Genomic DNA, 13005 nt, shown 5'->3' with positions numbered 1-13005 from the left:
CTCCTTTCATTCTAAAACACTAAGAATCTCACCAAGAGATTCAACACTTTGAATCACACTTACTAACTTGAACCATGATATACTTTGAAACATACCATAAACAACCTTGAACTTATACTTCATCCACTTTATCATCATACACTTTCAGGCCATAAAGATCATCCAAGTTATAATACAATACATTCATAAACATGTTTCACAAACCAATCATAAAATCAATAATCAAAATAATGACAAGACAACCATATCACCCAAAATAATCAACCACATACTAAACACACCACCATTTTTCTATAAAGACAACTAATCCATAAAATACTATATATCTACCCAAGTCAACCAAAATAAGAAATAGTAAAATTTATACCACACACCCCCCCCCCCCTTCCAATAAGTAACACTCAACTCCATTAAATAAAATAATTTTTATACATCCACCCAAGTGGACCCCACATCCCTCAAAAATAAAACAATCCTTTTTCTCTCTCATCCTTTTTCTCACTCATCCTTTTTCTTACTCATCCTTACGTAATTCACTCACCACCCATCACCACCCATATATCTTTATCCTACTTATTTTAACCACTCATGGCCCACCACTTACAACTCTCCCTCTCACAAACTTTATCCATTTAGTAAATCACTCTTCATTCTCCATACAATTTACTATTCTTTATTTCATATTCTCTCTTTTTCCTTTTTAGCTCCCAGTACCTCCCACTCTTTCTCTTATCTCTTTTTCTTCACTTTAATTCTCACGTCACACACCCTTGCCTATCTCTTCATCTCTTTCTTCTATCTAATCAATCATTAACATGATTGGAAACACAATCCCAACTTCAAAACTTACGCTCATACCCTCTTCCAATCCCATTTTAATTTCAATCATCTCTCTTTTTTTTCATTTAATGCTCACGGTCCCACCTCACTCTCAAACCACCTTTCTTTTGTTTTCTATTCACTCTCTCTACCCAAAACTTACGTTGCAGTACCACCCCTTCACACCACACTCTTCTCTTTTCTCCTTTTGACTTTCCAACACAACTATTCTCTCATTCACCTTAAACTCACGGTCCCACCATATTTTTCCATGCTAGAATTTCCTTATTTCTATCCTCACTCACAGTTACGTAACATATGAACCTAAAACCCAAATAATCCCACTCCTACCATTTTGTTCACTTCCATTATGAAACCCAACCCATCAACCCCACTGTTTCACTCACTACCCATTCTTTCCTTTCCTACTTTCATTTGACGTCACACCACACGATTCCAATCCCAACAGTGCATCAGTTTATAAATTAACATGCATATATATTTTAGAGCAGAAGCAAATAAAATAACTAGTTCCCCTTATACATATATCCACATTGCAGCACCTACTTTTTCCTAGCTCACATCATTCAAGAGACCCATTCTTTCTCACAAAACCATCCAAAATAAAGTCCAAAACAGTACAACAGTACAAAATACAACATGCATACATTTTCAGGTCAAATTCAAGTAATAAATTTAAAGAAAAGTAACTAGCTCCCCTTACCTGGAAAAATCAGCAGTAAGTTGATTGAAGACGCTCTAACAGTACCCCTAGTACGGCGACACGTTCACAGGATCGGTACGATACGGAGAAACTAATCGGTTCAAAGTATAGCCCTTGACACCAGGAACGCTTAGGCACTTTCAAACCAAAGATTAAACGGTTCAGTGAAGAGATATTTTAGAGAGACGATGGAGCTAGGTTAGAGAGAAGACAAAGTATTTGGGGTTCCTTATGTTTCTAGAGAGAGAAAGGAAAAGTAACAAATGAAAAGCTGACTTTTAGAAAACCCCTTCCTAAGGTCATGTGCCTTTAGTCTCATGGACTGGGCTGTCTCTACTTAGACTCAATGACTTATTATTTTTCCTAGTCCTTACATTGAGTTAATCCCTTTCTCTTTAACTTAATTATAGTTAACATAATTAACACTTATGTTAATATGATCTTATCTTGATCGAATATGTGTAAATATTAATTTAGTAAACCTAAATATATTCTATGAGAGGAGATTATGAAAGAGGTGTACTCACACATTCCACTACAATCAACAAATAAATATTTATATATGTAATAAAAACATTTAATATACTCCAACCTACTTAGAGAAGATATGAACATAGATTTTCCTCTTAAATCTTCTTCCCCGTCCACATGATACCTATCATTTAGTTCAAAAAAACTGTCTCATATACCTTGAAACATAACCCACTGCATGACATATTTTAAAATGGTTTATAATATTGTCATTTTATTACCAATAATAATATAATTATGATAAAGAAAAACAAATGCAAGGTTACGTAAAAAAAAAACCCCGAAGAATTAAAACAAAAATAAAAGATAAGATTATAAATATTAAAAAGGATTTTTCAAAATTTTCTACTGTCTATAAACATATTTAAATTTAATTATAGTTATTATAAAATTAAATTAGTATTACTTTGAAATTGTTAAAAATCATTCAATCAACCTTCACATGTTCTTGAAGCTCAAAACTTCTCAACCTAGCCATTGCATTGCAGTTCGTTCCCAACACCACACTCTGCACAATCCCATTCCAAAGCGCCACCGCTTTCTCCGAGCAACCACCGTCAATGAGTTTCCCAAAAAGCCCTCGCCATTCTTCTCCTTATTCTCCCTCCTCCCCTTCCTCTTCTTCCTACATTCCACCCCACCGTACCCAGCTGCACCCTCGCATGATCTCCCTCTATACTTCTTCTTCTCCTTCTTCCAGTCACACAAATCCAAATCCCAACAAGCCCCACACCGGAAAATGCCTTCTCTTCCTCTTCGCCTTCCTCTTCTTCACTGCTCCATTCCTCTTCTACCTCTTTTCCACCGCCCTCCAAATCCACTCCTCCCCCAAATTCGGCGATTCTCGCCCTGTCTCCTTCGCCCTCGCTTTCCGCGCCGGCCCCGACGCTCTCCGCCTCTCCGTTTACCACTTTCTTGGCCCCGGCCTCGGCCTCCTCGCCGCCGCTCACTCCGCCGCCGCCGCTCCCGGCTATGCTGCCCCGCCCGACGCGCTCCGTGGCGCCGTCGCTGAGCTTGTCCGGTTCGCTAAGGGCAAGGTGCCTCGCCGGGAGTGGGGGAACACCGTCGTGCGGCTTGCGGCCTCCGAGGAGCTCGAGCAGCTCGGCTCCGAGGAAGCAGAGAAGGTTCTGGAATGTTGCAGAAAGGCCTTAAAGGCGTCCGGGTTCTTGTTCAAGGATGAATGGGCACGCGTCGTTTCAGGTTAGTTTGGGTTTGGTTCGATGTATTTGAGAAAATATATGCTTACTCATCGAGTTAAGAATTTAGTTAAAGCAAGGAGTTGGACAGTTAATTTAGTGAATCCAAGGTCGATTTGTTTGGACATTGTATGAGTTTGGTCCTTGGTGAAAACAATCCTTAACAACGTCTTACTTCGTTTTGGGCTATACATATTAGTATGTTGCAAAACCGTGGGACATTGGTGGACGTGTCCATGAACTAAAGAAAGGTGAAAATTTAATTAGAAGGCACTAACGATGTAGTTTTAGTGTCACTCAATCACATATTGTAATATACAAGTTTTTTGTTGACTTTATATATATATATATATATATATATATATATATATATATATATATATATATATATATATACACACACACACACACACACGTATATATATAATCATGTTTAGTGAGGTGAGCTTTGAATAAACAAATTTTAAATAAGTCAAACTTATTTAATGTTATTATTTCAAAGATACCATTGTGATTAAATATGGACACTATCCCCGATAAAATGTGATAGGGGTGATTTGGAATGTGAATTTATGAGATCAATAACATTAACTGAACTTAACTAACATTCTTAATTAGGGTAATATTAGGTAATTTTGCTAATATTTGAGTGTAGTAATTTATAAGTAATAAATAAATAGCATTTTTGTTTGCTTGAGTGTAAAATTCTTTATATTAACTCAAGAGTGTTTGTTTGGTTATGGGCAGGCATAGTCTTAGGTTAGTCAGTTAGTTTGGGATTGGTTCAACTTTTATGCTATATACTTAGGAGCCATAGGTAAAGATACCTTTTGATTGGTTGGGAGTGTAAATTCCAAATTCTAACAGTGCATTGAGATTGAACACTAAAGCCTGTGTTTGGGGTTGAACGTGTAATTTCAGGTTAGTCACCTAGAAGGGGTTTGGTTCAACGTATTAGAGAGAACATTGATATCTTTTTGAAAAGGGAGCAACTGTTTTTAAAAATTAGGTGAAGAATTTAATTAGAATGCTTTAGAGAGTGCCATGTATGATATGTATGGTGAGTTTGCTGATTTTTATAATTTCTATTTTAGAAGTCATACTTACGGTTATCTCTGGTTGGCAGTTGCACTTACTATACAATTAAATTCTAAAGTGAAAGCAATATCTTTGTTTATGCTTGTGATTTTTGTCAGGATCCCCTTTCGGAATTGAAAATGTCAAAGCCTAACAAGAAACAACAATTAACACAGAAAACTCATTACAATTATATTTCCTCTCTATTACTGAAAACTCATTACAAACCAAGAACCAAGGTATACAAATACCCCTCTAAAGGAGAGTACTGCTTTCCACTGGAATCTGCCCACTTCTTCAATGATATTTCCCTGAGTTGTCCACTCTACCCAAGGGAGGTTCTACCTGCTTCATCCAACTCCGCTGTATTTCTCTCCTATCTTCCTCCATTTCGTCCTCTGACCCCGTCTTTTTTCCTACCCGACCTTCTTTCACTTAGTCCCAACTCCCCTTTGAACTCCTATCCTGGTTCCTTGTCCTCCTTCCAAGAACATGCGCTATTTCTTGCAGTTCTTGGTGCATCCCTCTCATCTCGGCCTTTAATTCCTCCACTTCATCTCCATCAAATCAAATCTTCCCTCTAGCGCACTCATTCTTCCATCAATTCTTCCCTCTAGCACATTCATTTTTCCCTCCATCTCACTTCACATCCTGGGAGATCTGACAGTTCGGACCAATTGATAGGTTTCTTTAGTCAAGAAATCTAACACACTTCACGACACTCACTCACATAAAGAAGAAAACGTATGTGTATTACTTCTGTAAACAAGCATACAATGTATACAAACCACATTATCAAGGGAGCACTCCCCCTCCACAGGATATAGATGTCCTGTTTATATAAAAGAATATCAAAAGCTAACCCTTTACAATAGCTCTCAACCTTTATATAAGGTTCCCCCATTCTGACCAACTGTTAACTGAAAAGCTAACAGTTACCCATTCCCCCTAACTGCCTAACCATCCTATTAATTTCTCTTCCTCCTCTCATACACTCTTAATACTCTATCATGGAATTAATTTTTCTTGAAGAATTTCAAGTCAAACTAATGCATTATGTGTTGCAGGAGAAGGGATTCCAGTTCTCTACAGTTGTCATCTTTCTTGCGTGCTTGGGTGGATGTATACACAGACACACAATCACACACATATAAAGGTTATAATTTACTGGAGATGGATTCTAGTTTTCTAGAAAACAAAACTGGAAAGAGTATCAACTAGGAAACAAATAGCCATGAGCTGGTGCCGAACACCAACCTAAATAATGACAGTCAATGCCATGTCAGATATTATATAAATCAGTGTGACTTAGTACTACAATTTCTTATATAGTATTTTGAAACAATAGTTTTACTGACTTTATATCTCTTACTATTGATATTGTTAGAGATGAAGTTATTCATGTCAATGATGGAGTTTATAATCTAAATGTAGGAGAAGAACAAGGCATCTCTTCTTGGGTTGCAGTAAATTATGCTCTTGGAAATTTGGGACGCGAGCCTCACGAAACAACTGGAATAGTTGAACTTGGTGGGGGTTCTTTGCAGGTGTTTTCATTCACTATATATGACCATTTTGTTCGTATACAAATAAATCCAAATGCATCAAAAAGTTATTTCTTTAGTCTGCAAAGGATATTTTGGAGCTTTCTTTGTAAACATGTTATAATGTGCATTTATGTGATGCAATGACATTAGTTGTTTTTTCTCCTCAATAATCTTGATAATTGGCCGTTAGGAAAAGATCTTATAGGCCCACAAATAAGTGGTGAGGATCAGAATATTTAGCATTCTTAAGAGTTTGTTGATAGTTTTTCTTTTAATTATGGTCAATGTTGTTTACTTTTGTGTATTAAAAGTGTTGGGATTGGATTATAAATCACTGTACATAACTTTGCATTATGTTATTTTGATATTTGTTTGGCCTAAAAAACCTGTCTCGTTCTTTTCAGTAGATAGAAGGGAAATTTTAAGATGTAGATAATTTTTTTGTCATAATTATTTAGAGAGGACATTACTCTTAGAACATCTTTAGTGGTGGTTTCTTAACGAGTTCTTTAACATGAAGAAACCAAATCCTGAAAAAACCTATCGTTGGAGAGATCCTATGCAGCACATCCAGTTTCTTCAACTTAATTCTTTTTTGTATAAGAAATGATTCTTGTAGAATAAAAACACAAATTTCCAAATAAAGTTAAACAAAATCCTCATAAGTAAGATGTATTTAACATTCAAGTAAAAAAAAGTTTATAAAAGTATGAGTTTCTTGAAATTCTTTATCATTGGAGCAAAATTGAAATGATATAACTCTGAGGACCACAAAATGTATTTCCTCTGTTAAATGTAACTAATTATATGTGCCTTATCTCTTTATATCTTCTTTGTATTTGACACACACACACATATATGCATTCTCCTTTGTTATAATACACAGAGAGAGATAAATTATTTTTGTCTCTTCACCATATATCTCAACAGTGGGGACTATAAAAAAATGGTTTAAGAAACTCTCATAAGAAATCCCTATTGGAGGTACCTTACAATAGCTTCTCTTGTCCGGATGATACTTGGTTTTGTTAAAATGTAAATTGTTACTGTCAGCCGTAGTTTCTGGTGTTTTGAAAAGCTTTTGTAACTTTGCAAAATCATATTTATTTAGGTTTATAGTCTTGTGTCTGTTAGGTTTCTTCGTGACAAGAAACCTAAATTCTATCTTAAAATAAACAATCACAAACAGAGACAAGAAACCTCATTGTGAGGTACCAGTTTATTGAATGAAAAAGACAAAAAACATTCAACGACATCCAAGGGAAAACATTCCCTTCTACACAGGACAGTCCCTATTCAAATATAAAACACTCAACAACCAGATCTAGAACACCCCCTCCTTAAAAGACAAAAACTGCCTAACTACTAATTAAAACTTCCCCTAACTACTGTTTAAACTCCTCCTAACTACCCCTAACAACTTCATACTAACTTCTATGTTTTATTTTTGCCAAACTACCTAAAAACTGTCTACAAATTGTCTAATACATTACATATCCTATCATTACTCGTCGTTGCCAAACAACCTTGTCCTCAAGGTTGTAATCCAAAATCTGATTGCGACCAATGCAACTATCTCAAGGCTTCCTTTCAGCTGTTGGATTAATCCTTGAATTTGCAAAGTTCTAACTTTGACAACATAATCTTTTGCAAACAAATGGTTAATAAACAATTTGACTCGGCTTCCAAAATCAACAAGTTTATTACTGGAGTTTGCTAGCAATCGATTTCCATAACAAAAAAGTATCCCAAGACAAACGGGAGATCATCCAACTTTCTTGTCCTTTTGCATTGGGCCTACCACTTTGTCAAGAAATACTCCCCCAATTGGTTTTCTTATGTTCGGTTTACTAGAGACCAATATCTTGAATTCTTAGATGACTACCCCCCTCCCTTTCTCTGTCCTTGTTACTGCTGCCATCCTCTCATAAAATTTCCACACTCCCAATACGTGTTACTACTACCAAACTCTCAAATAACATGTTTCCCTTGTTCCCTTCAACTATCCTTAGTTGAGGTGTTGCAAAATCTTCCCAAGAAAGGTTATGAGATTTCTGTTGCCAGGCCTTGAACCCCTTGACTGCATTTTCTCCCATGTTATTGATGGTTAGGTGTACTTCTGTTGTTTTTGTGATGTTTTGGACTTCAAAAACATTTTCTGTCCCAACACCAACTACCTTTGGAGCATCTACACTAAAAAATAGCCTCATCTTTTACTTTATTCCCAGAAGTAATGGTTACAATGTTCCCACCACATTCGGCCTTCTTCTTTCCTCTGTCTTTACCCTCTCACTATCACCACTAAAACCAACAACTTTTGCAACTTCATTCTGAGAAGCAAGAGTCGTAACATTCCCATCAGAGTCTTAGTCTCCACCTTCCTCGTCAATGATATCCTTTTCTCTTTTCTTCTCCCAATTGATGGAATTGTCTCCTCTATTTGAGGGTTTCTTAGCTTTCTTGATGTCACGAAGAAGTTCCTCTCTCCCTCCCTTTCTTGCTTTGTCAAGAGATTTCTCCCTTCCTTTAGAGTCCCTTTTTTGAATCTGGACATCCAGAATCCTATTACATTCCCGTATCATTTCTTCCAATTTTTGGAAACTTTTTCTCATCTCTTGACGCCATGCCGTCACCTTTTCTAGTTCGCTGGTCCCCCTCTCTAAAGTATTGAAGCTTCTTTCCATGCTTTCCCTCCTTGATGAACCAATTTGTTAGGTTTCTTGGTGACAAGAAACCTAAATTCTATCTCAAAATAAACAATCACAAACAGAGACAAGAAACCTCATTGTGAGGTAGTAGTTTATTGAATGAAAAATATAAAATACATTCAACAACATCAAAAGGAAAACATCCCCTTCTGCACACGACAGCCCTTGTTCAGAAATAAAACACTCAACAACCAGAACTAGAACAACCCCCTCCTTAAAAGACAAAAACTGTGTAAGTACTAATTAAAACTTCCCCTAACTACTGTTTAAACTCCTCCTAACTACCCCTAACCACTTCATACTAACTTCTATGTTTTATTTTTGCCAAACTATGTAAAAACTGTCTACAAACTTTCTAATACATTACATATCCTATCAGTGTTACAAGCTTTATGATAGGATCTGGAGGGTATATGAGAGGAAAAAGAAGAGTTAGGAGAGGAACTGAGAGGAGTTTTAGAAGCTTAATTGTAACAACAGTTAAGGGACGGCGGGAATAAGCTCATATAAATAGAGATGATGTATTTTTGTATAGATTGAATAGTTTTATTCTTGGCATATACATGACTGTTTTATCCTGCGGAGGGGGAATTGGGCTCCCTTGGGTGTTTGGACGTGTATAGATTGGAGAGGGAATCAATATAGAAGTATTCTTTTGTTATCTGTGTTCTTGTTTGGTGTGTGTAGGTGTGGGTTTAGATAGGTTTCATAAACAAAAACCTATCAGTTGGTCTGACCTACCAGATCATTGTGAGAGAGAGGCGTTATGGAGGGGAAGTTGAGTGCGTTGGAAGGCAAAGTAGAGGGGAGGATGAACGTTCTTGAGGGACAAATGGAGGCCATAGAGATCACGATGGATGGACTAAAGGCGGAGTTCTTGGAGGGCGAACAAGGAATCTTGATGGGAATTTGGAGGGAAGCCAAGTATCTGTGAACGAAAATCAGGGGGGATGGAGAGAGGTTCTGACGAAGTGTGGGATGACGACCGAAACGAGTTACAACCCAGTTGGGTGAAGAGGGTAGCAATGAGTGCATAAGATGGCACGAGCTAGGGGCTGACAAGGAGGCAACAGGAAGAGTTGGAGCAGGTTCTGATGTAGTACGTAAAGGTGTTTCAAGAGCCCAGAGGGTTGCCTCCCGATAGAGAAATGGTGCACTGGATACCGCTAAAGGAAGGGACTGACCCAGTGAATGCTCGTCCTTATCGCTATCCACATCTGATGAAGGGAGAAATTGAGAACCAGGTAGCAAAAATGCTAAGGACAGGGATCATCCGACCCAGCACTGGCCCTTACTCCAGCCTCGTCATCCTGGTCAAGAAGAAGGATGGCAGTTGATGATTTTGCATTGATTATAGGGTGCTGAATAGAGCCACCATACCGGATAAGTTTCCGATTCCAGTAATAGAAGAACTACTGGATGATTTAAGGGGCGCAAGGTATTTTTCCAAGGTGGATCTCAAGGCTGGGTATCACCAGATTTGAATGGGGGAGGAAGATATACAAAAGACTGCCTTTAGGACACATCAAGACCATTATGAGTTCTTGGTGATGCCTTTCGACCTCACTAATGCACCAACCACTTTCAAGAGTGCTATGAACAATTTGCTGAAGTCATACCTGAGGAAGTTTTTGTTAGTGTTCTTTGACGATATTTTGGTCTACAGCAAGTCGTGGGTGGAGCATTTGGAGCATCTTGGCGAAGTGCTAAGAACTTTAAGGCGGAATCAGTGGGTGGCCAATAGAAAGAAGTGTGAATTCGAGAGGATGCAGATTTGATACTTGGGGCATTTGATTTTAGAAAAAGGGGTGGAGATGGTCCATGAAAAAGTGGTGGCGGTCTTAGAATGGGTAGAACCACAAACCCTCAAAGCTTTGAGAGGATTTCTTGGTCTCACTGGATATTATAGGCTTTTCGTGAGGGATTATGGGAAGGTGGCAAGACCTTTAACGAAGTTGTTGAAAAAAGGGCAGTTTGTCTGGACAGCCCAAGCCAGTGCAACCATGGCAAGACTGAAGGAAGCCATAACCATGGCACCGGTATTGGCTCTGCCAGATTTTAGCCAACCTTTTCATATTGAATATGATGCAACAGGAGGGGGGATAGGTGCTGCCCTTACCCATAATAAAAGACCCATTGCTTTCTTAAGTAAAGCCTTGTCGGAAGGGTCTTTGAGCAAATCGATTTATGAGAAGGAGCTTATGGCGTTAGTGATGGCTATCCAGCATTGGAGGCCCTATGTCATTGGTTAGAAGTTTATTGTACATATTGATTAGAGGAGTCTCGGGTATCTGTTGGAGCAGAGGATAACTACACAGAACCAGCAAAACTGGATAGCAAAGCTTTTGGGGTATGATTTTGAGATTATGTATAAATTTGGGGTGGGCAACAAAGTGGCAGACGCGTTATTGCGTAAGGGGGAGGACAGGGAGAAGAGAAGGAAATGAGGGTGGTAGCATGACCTTACTGGCAGGATTTCTAGGAGGTTTTGAAAGAAGTGGAGGAAGATGGGACATTCATAAGGGTGATGGAAGACCTCAAAACAGACCCAAATTCACACCCTACTTTTACTTTAGAGAATGACCGACTTCATTATAAAGGAAGACTGGTGCTGTCAGCTCACTCAGCTTGGACTCCCAAGCTCACAGCTGAGTTTCACACATTGAACATAGGAGGACATTCAGGTGTCTATAGGACCTATCGCAAGGTGGCTCGGTCTTTGTACTGGGTAGGAATGAAAAAGCCTATCACCGATTTTGTGGTTAGCTGTTTGGTTTGCCAACAACACAAATATCTGGCATCTTCTCCCTAGGGCTTGCTGCAACCATTACCCATTCCTCAAGCTATTTGGGAAGAAGTAAGTATGGATTTCATAGTAAAGCTCCCAAAGTCATAGGGTCATGATGCTGTATTGGTAGTGATTGACTGTCTAAGCAAGTATGGACACTTCCTTCCTTTCAAACATCCTTATATAGCTCGTACAGTAGGAGAAGTTTTTGCTAGGGAGGTGGTAAGGCTGCATGGGGTGCCCATTTCTATAGTCAGCAACCGTGACCCTTTATTTCTGAGTTTATTCTGGAAGGAACTTTTCAGGTTAGAGGGAACGCAATTGCAAATGAGCACGGTTTATCATCCAAAGTCTGATGGCCAGATAGAGGTTCTAAACAAAATTTTGGAAGGGTATCTACGGTGTTTTTGCTCGGAACAACCGAGGAGTTGGAGTTCAACTCTTCCTTGGGCGGAATACTGGTACAATACCAGTTACCAGGGGACAGCTAACTGTAGCCCATTTGAGATAATGTATGGAAGAACACCTCCTACCCTCACTTGTTTTATACCAGGAGAGACGGCTGTGGAAGGAGTAGCCCAGGAGCTACAGACAGAGACGAAACACTTAAGCAACTCCGATTCCATTTAGCTAGGGCCCAAGACTGATGGCAAAGTATGCAAATCAGAAAAGAAAACCAGCAATGATTAAGGTCGATGATTGGGTATATTTGAAGATTAGACCTTATCGCTAGTCTTCTATGCCCACAAGATTGCACCCCAAACTGGCAGCAAGGTATTTTGGGCCTTTTAAAGTAATACAACAGGTGTGGGAGGTAGCTTTTAAGCTGCAGTTGCCAGACACATCCAAAATACATCCAATATTCCATGTGTCTCATCTGAAAGCAGCCAGTGGGAGCAAAACAGGTGGAGAAGGAATTACTGGTAGAATTGCAAGTTGAAGGCCCGACCTTCTGGCCTCTTAGAATTCTGGACCGACGGCAGAAATTACAAGGAGAGGAGACTACACAACAAGTGTTAATTGAATGGCAGCAAGGAGGGAAAGAAGGAGCCACCTGGAAAGATGTATGCACCATCAAAGATCAGTTTCCAGACTTCAACATTGAGGACAAGGTTGATCATCGGGTGCGGGTAATGATAGGATCTGGAGGGTATATGAGAGGAAAAAGAAGAGTTAGGAGAGGAACCGAGAGGAGTTTTAGAAGCTTAACTCTAATAACAGTTAAGGGACGGGAATAAGCTCATATAAATAGAGCTGATGTATTTTTGTATAGATTGATCAGTTTTATTCTTGGCATAGACAGGATTGTTTTATCCTGTGGAGGGGGAATTGGGTTCCCTTGGGTGTTTGGATGTGTACATATTGAAGAGGGAATCAATACAGAAGTATTGTTTTGTTATCTATGTTCTTGTTTGGTGTGTGTAGGTGTGGGTTTAGATAGGTTTCATAAACAGAAACCTATCACTTTATATATTAATCAAAGGTCACCCATTGTACAATTACGATGTCGATTTCATTTTTTCTTAATATTCATTCTGGCTTTTTTTGTTTTGGAGATATCTTAGTCTCCTTTATGCTCAACTTTCACTTGTTTATTCTATAATACCAAAACTTC

The 13005-nt window shown here is 38.6% G+C and overlaps 1 protein-coding gene across 2 annotated transcripts in view; it reads left to right on the top strand.

Annotated features, from left to right (window-relative positions):
* Nucleotides 1–2502: 2502 nt before the first annotated feature.
* Nucleotides 2503–13005, top strand: part of LOC106774709 (probable apyrase 6) — a 28679-nt gene continuing 18176 nt past the window's right edge. For both annotated transcript variants that reach the window (XM_022786825.1, XM_022786824.1), the window contains exons 1-2: nt 2503–3274; nt 5782–5894. In XM_022786825.1, the coding sequence (XP_022642546.1) occupies nt 2635–3274; nt 5782–5894 (753 nt within the window). In that variant the 5' untranslated portion in view covers nt 2503–2634. The remainder of the gene's footprint in view (nt 3275–5781; nt 5895–13005) is intronic.

This window comes from Vigna radiata, chromosome 10 (assembly GCF_000741045.1).
Source record: "Vigna radiata var. radiata cultivar VC1973A chromosome 10, Vradiata_ver6, whole genome shotgun sequence".
NCBI lineage: Eukaryota > Viridiplantae > Streptophyta > Magnoliopsida > Fabales > Fabaceae > Vigna > Vigna radiata.
The sequence above is the reverse complement of the archived record's forward strand: the minus strand, read 5'-3'. Positions and strand labels throughout refer to the sequence as shown.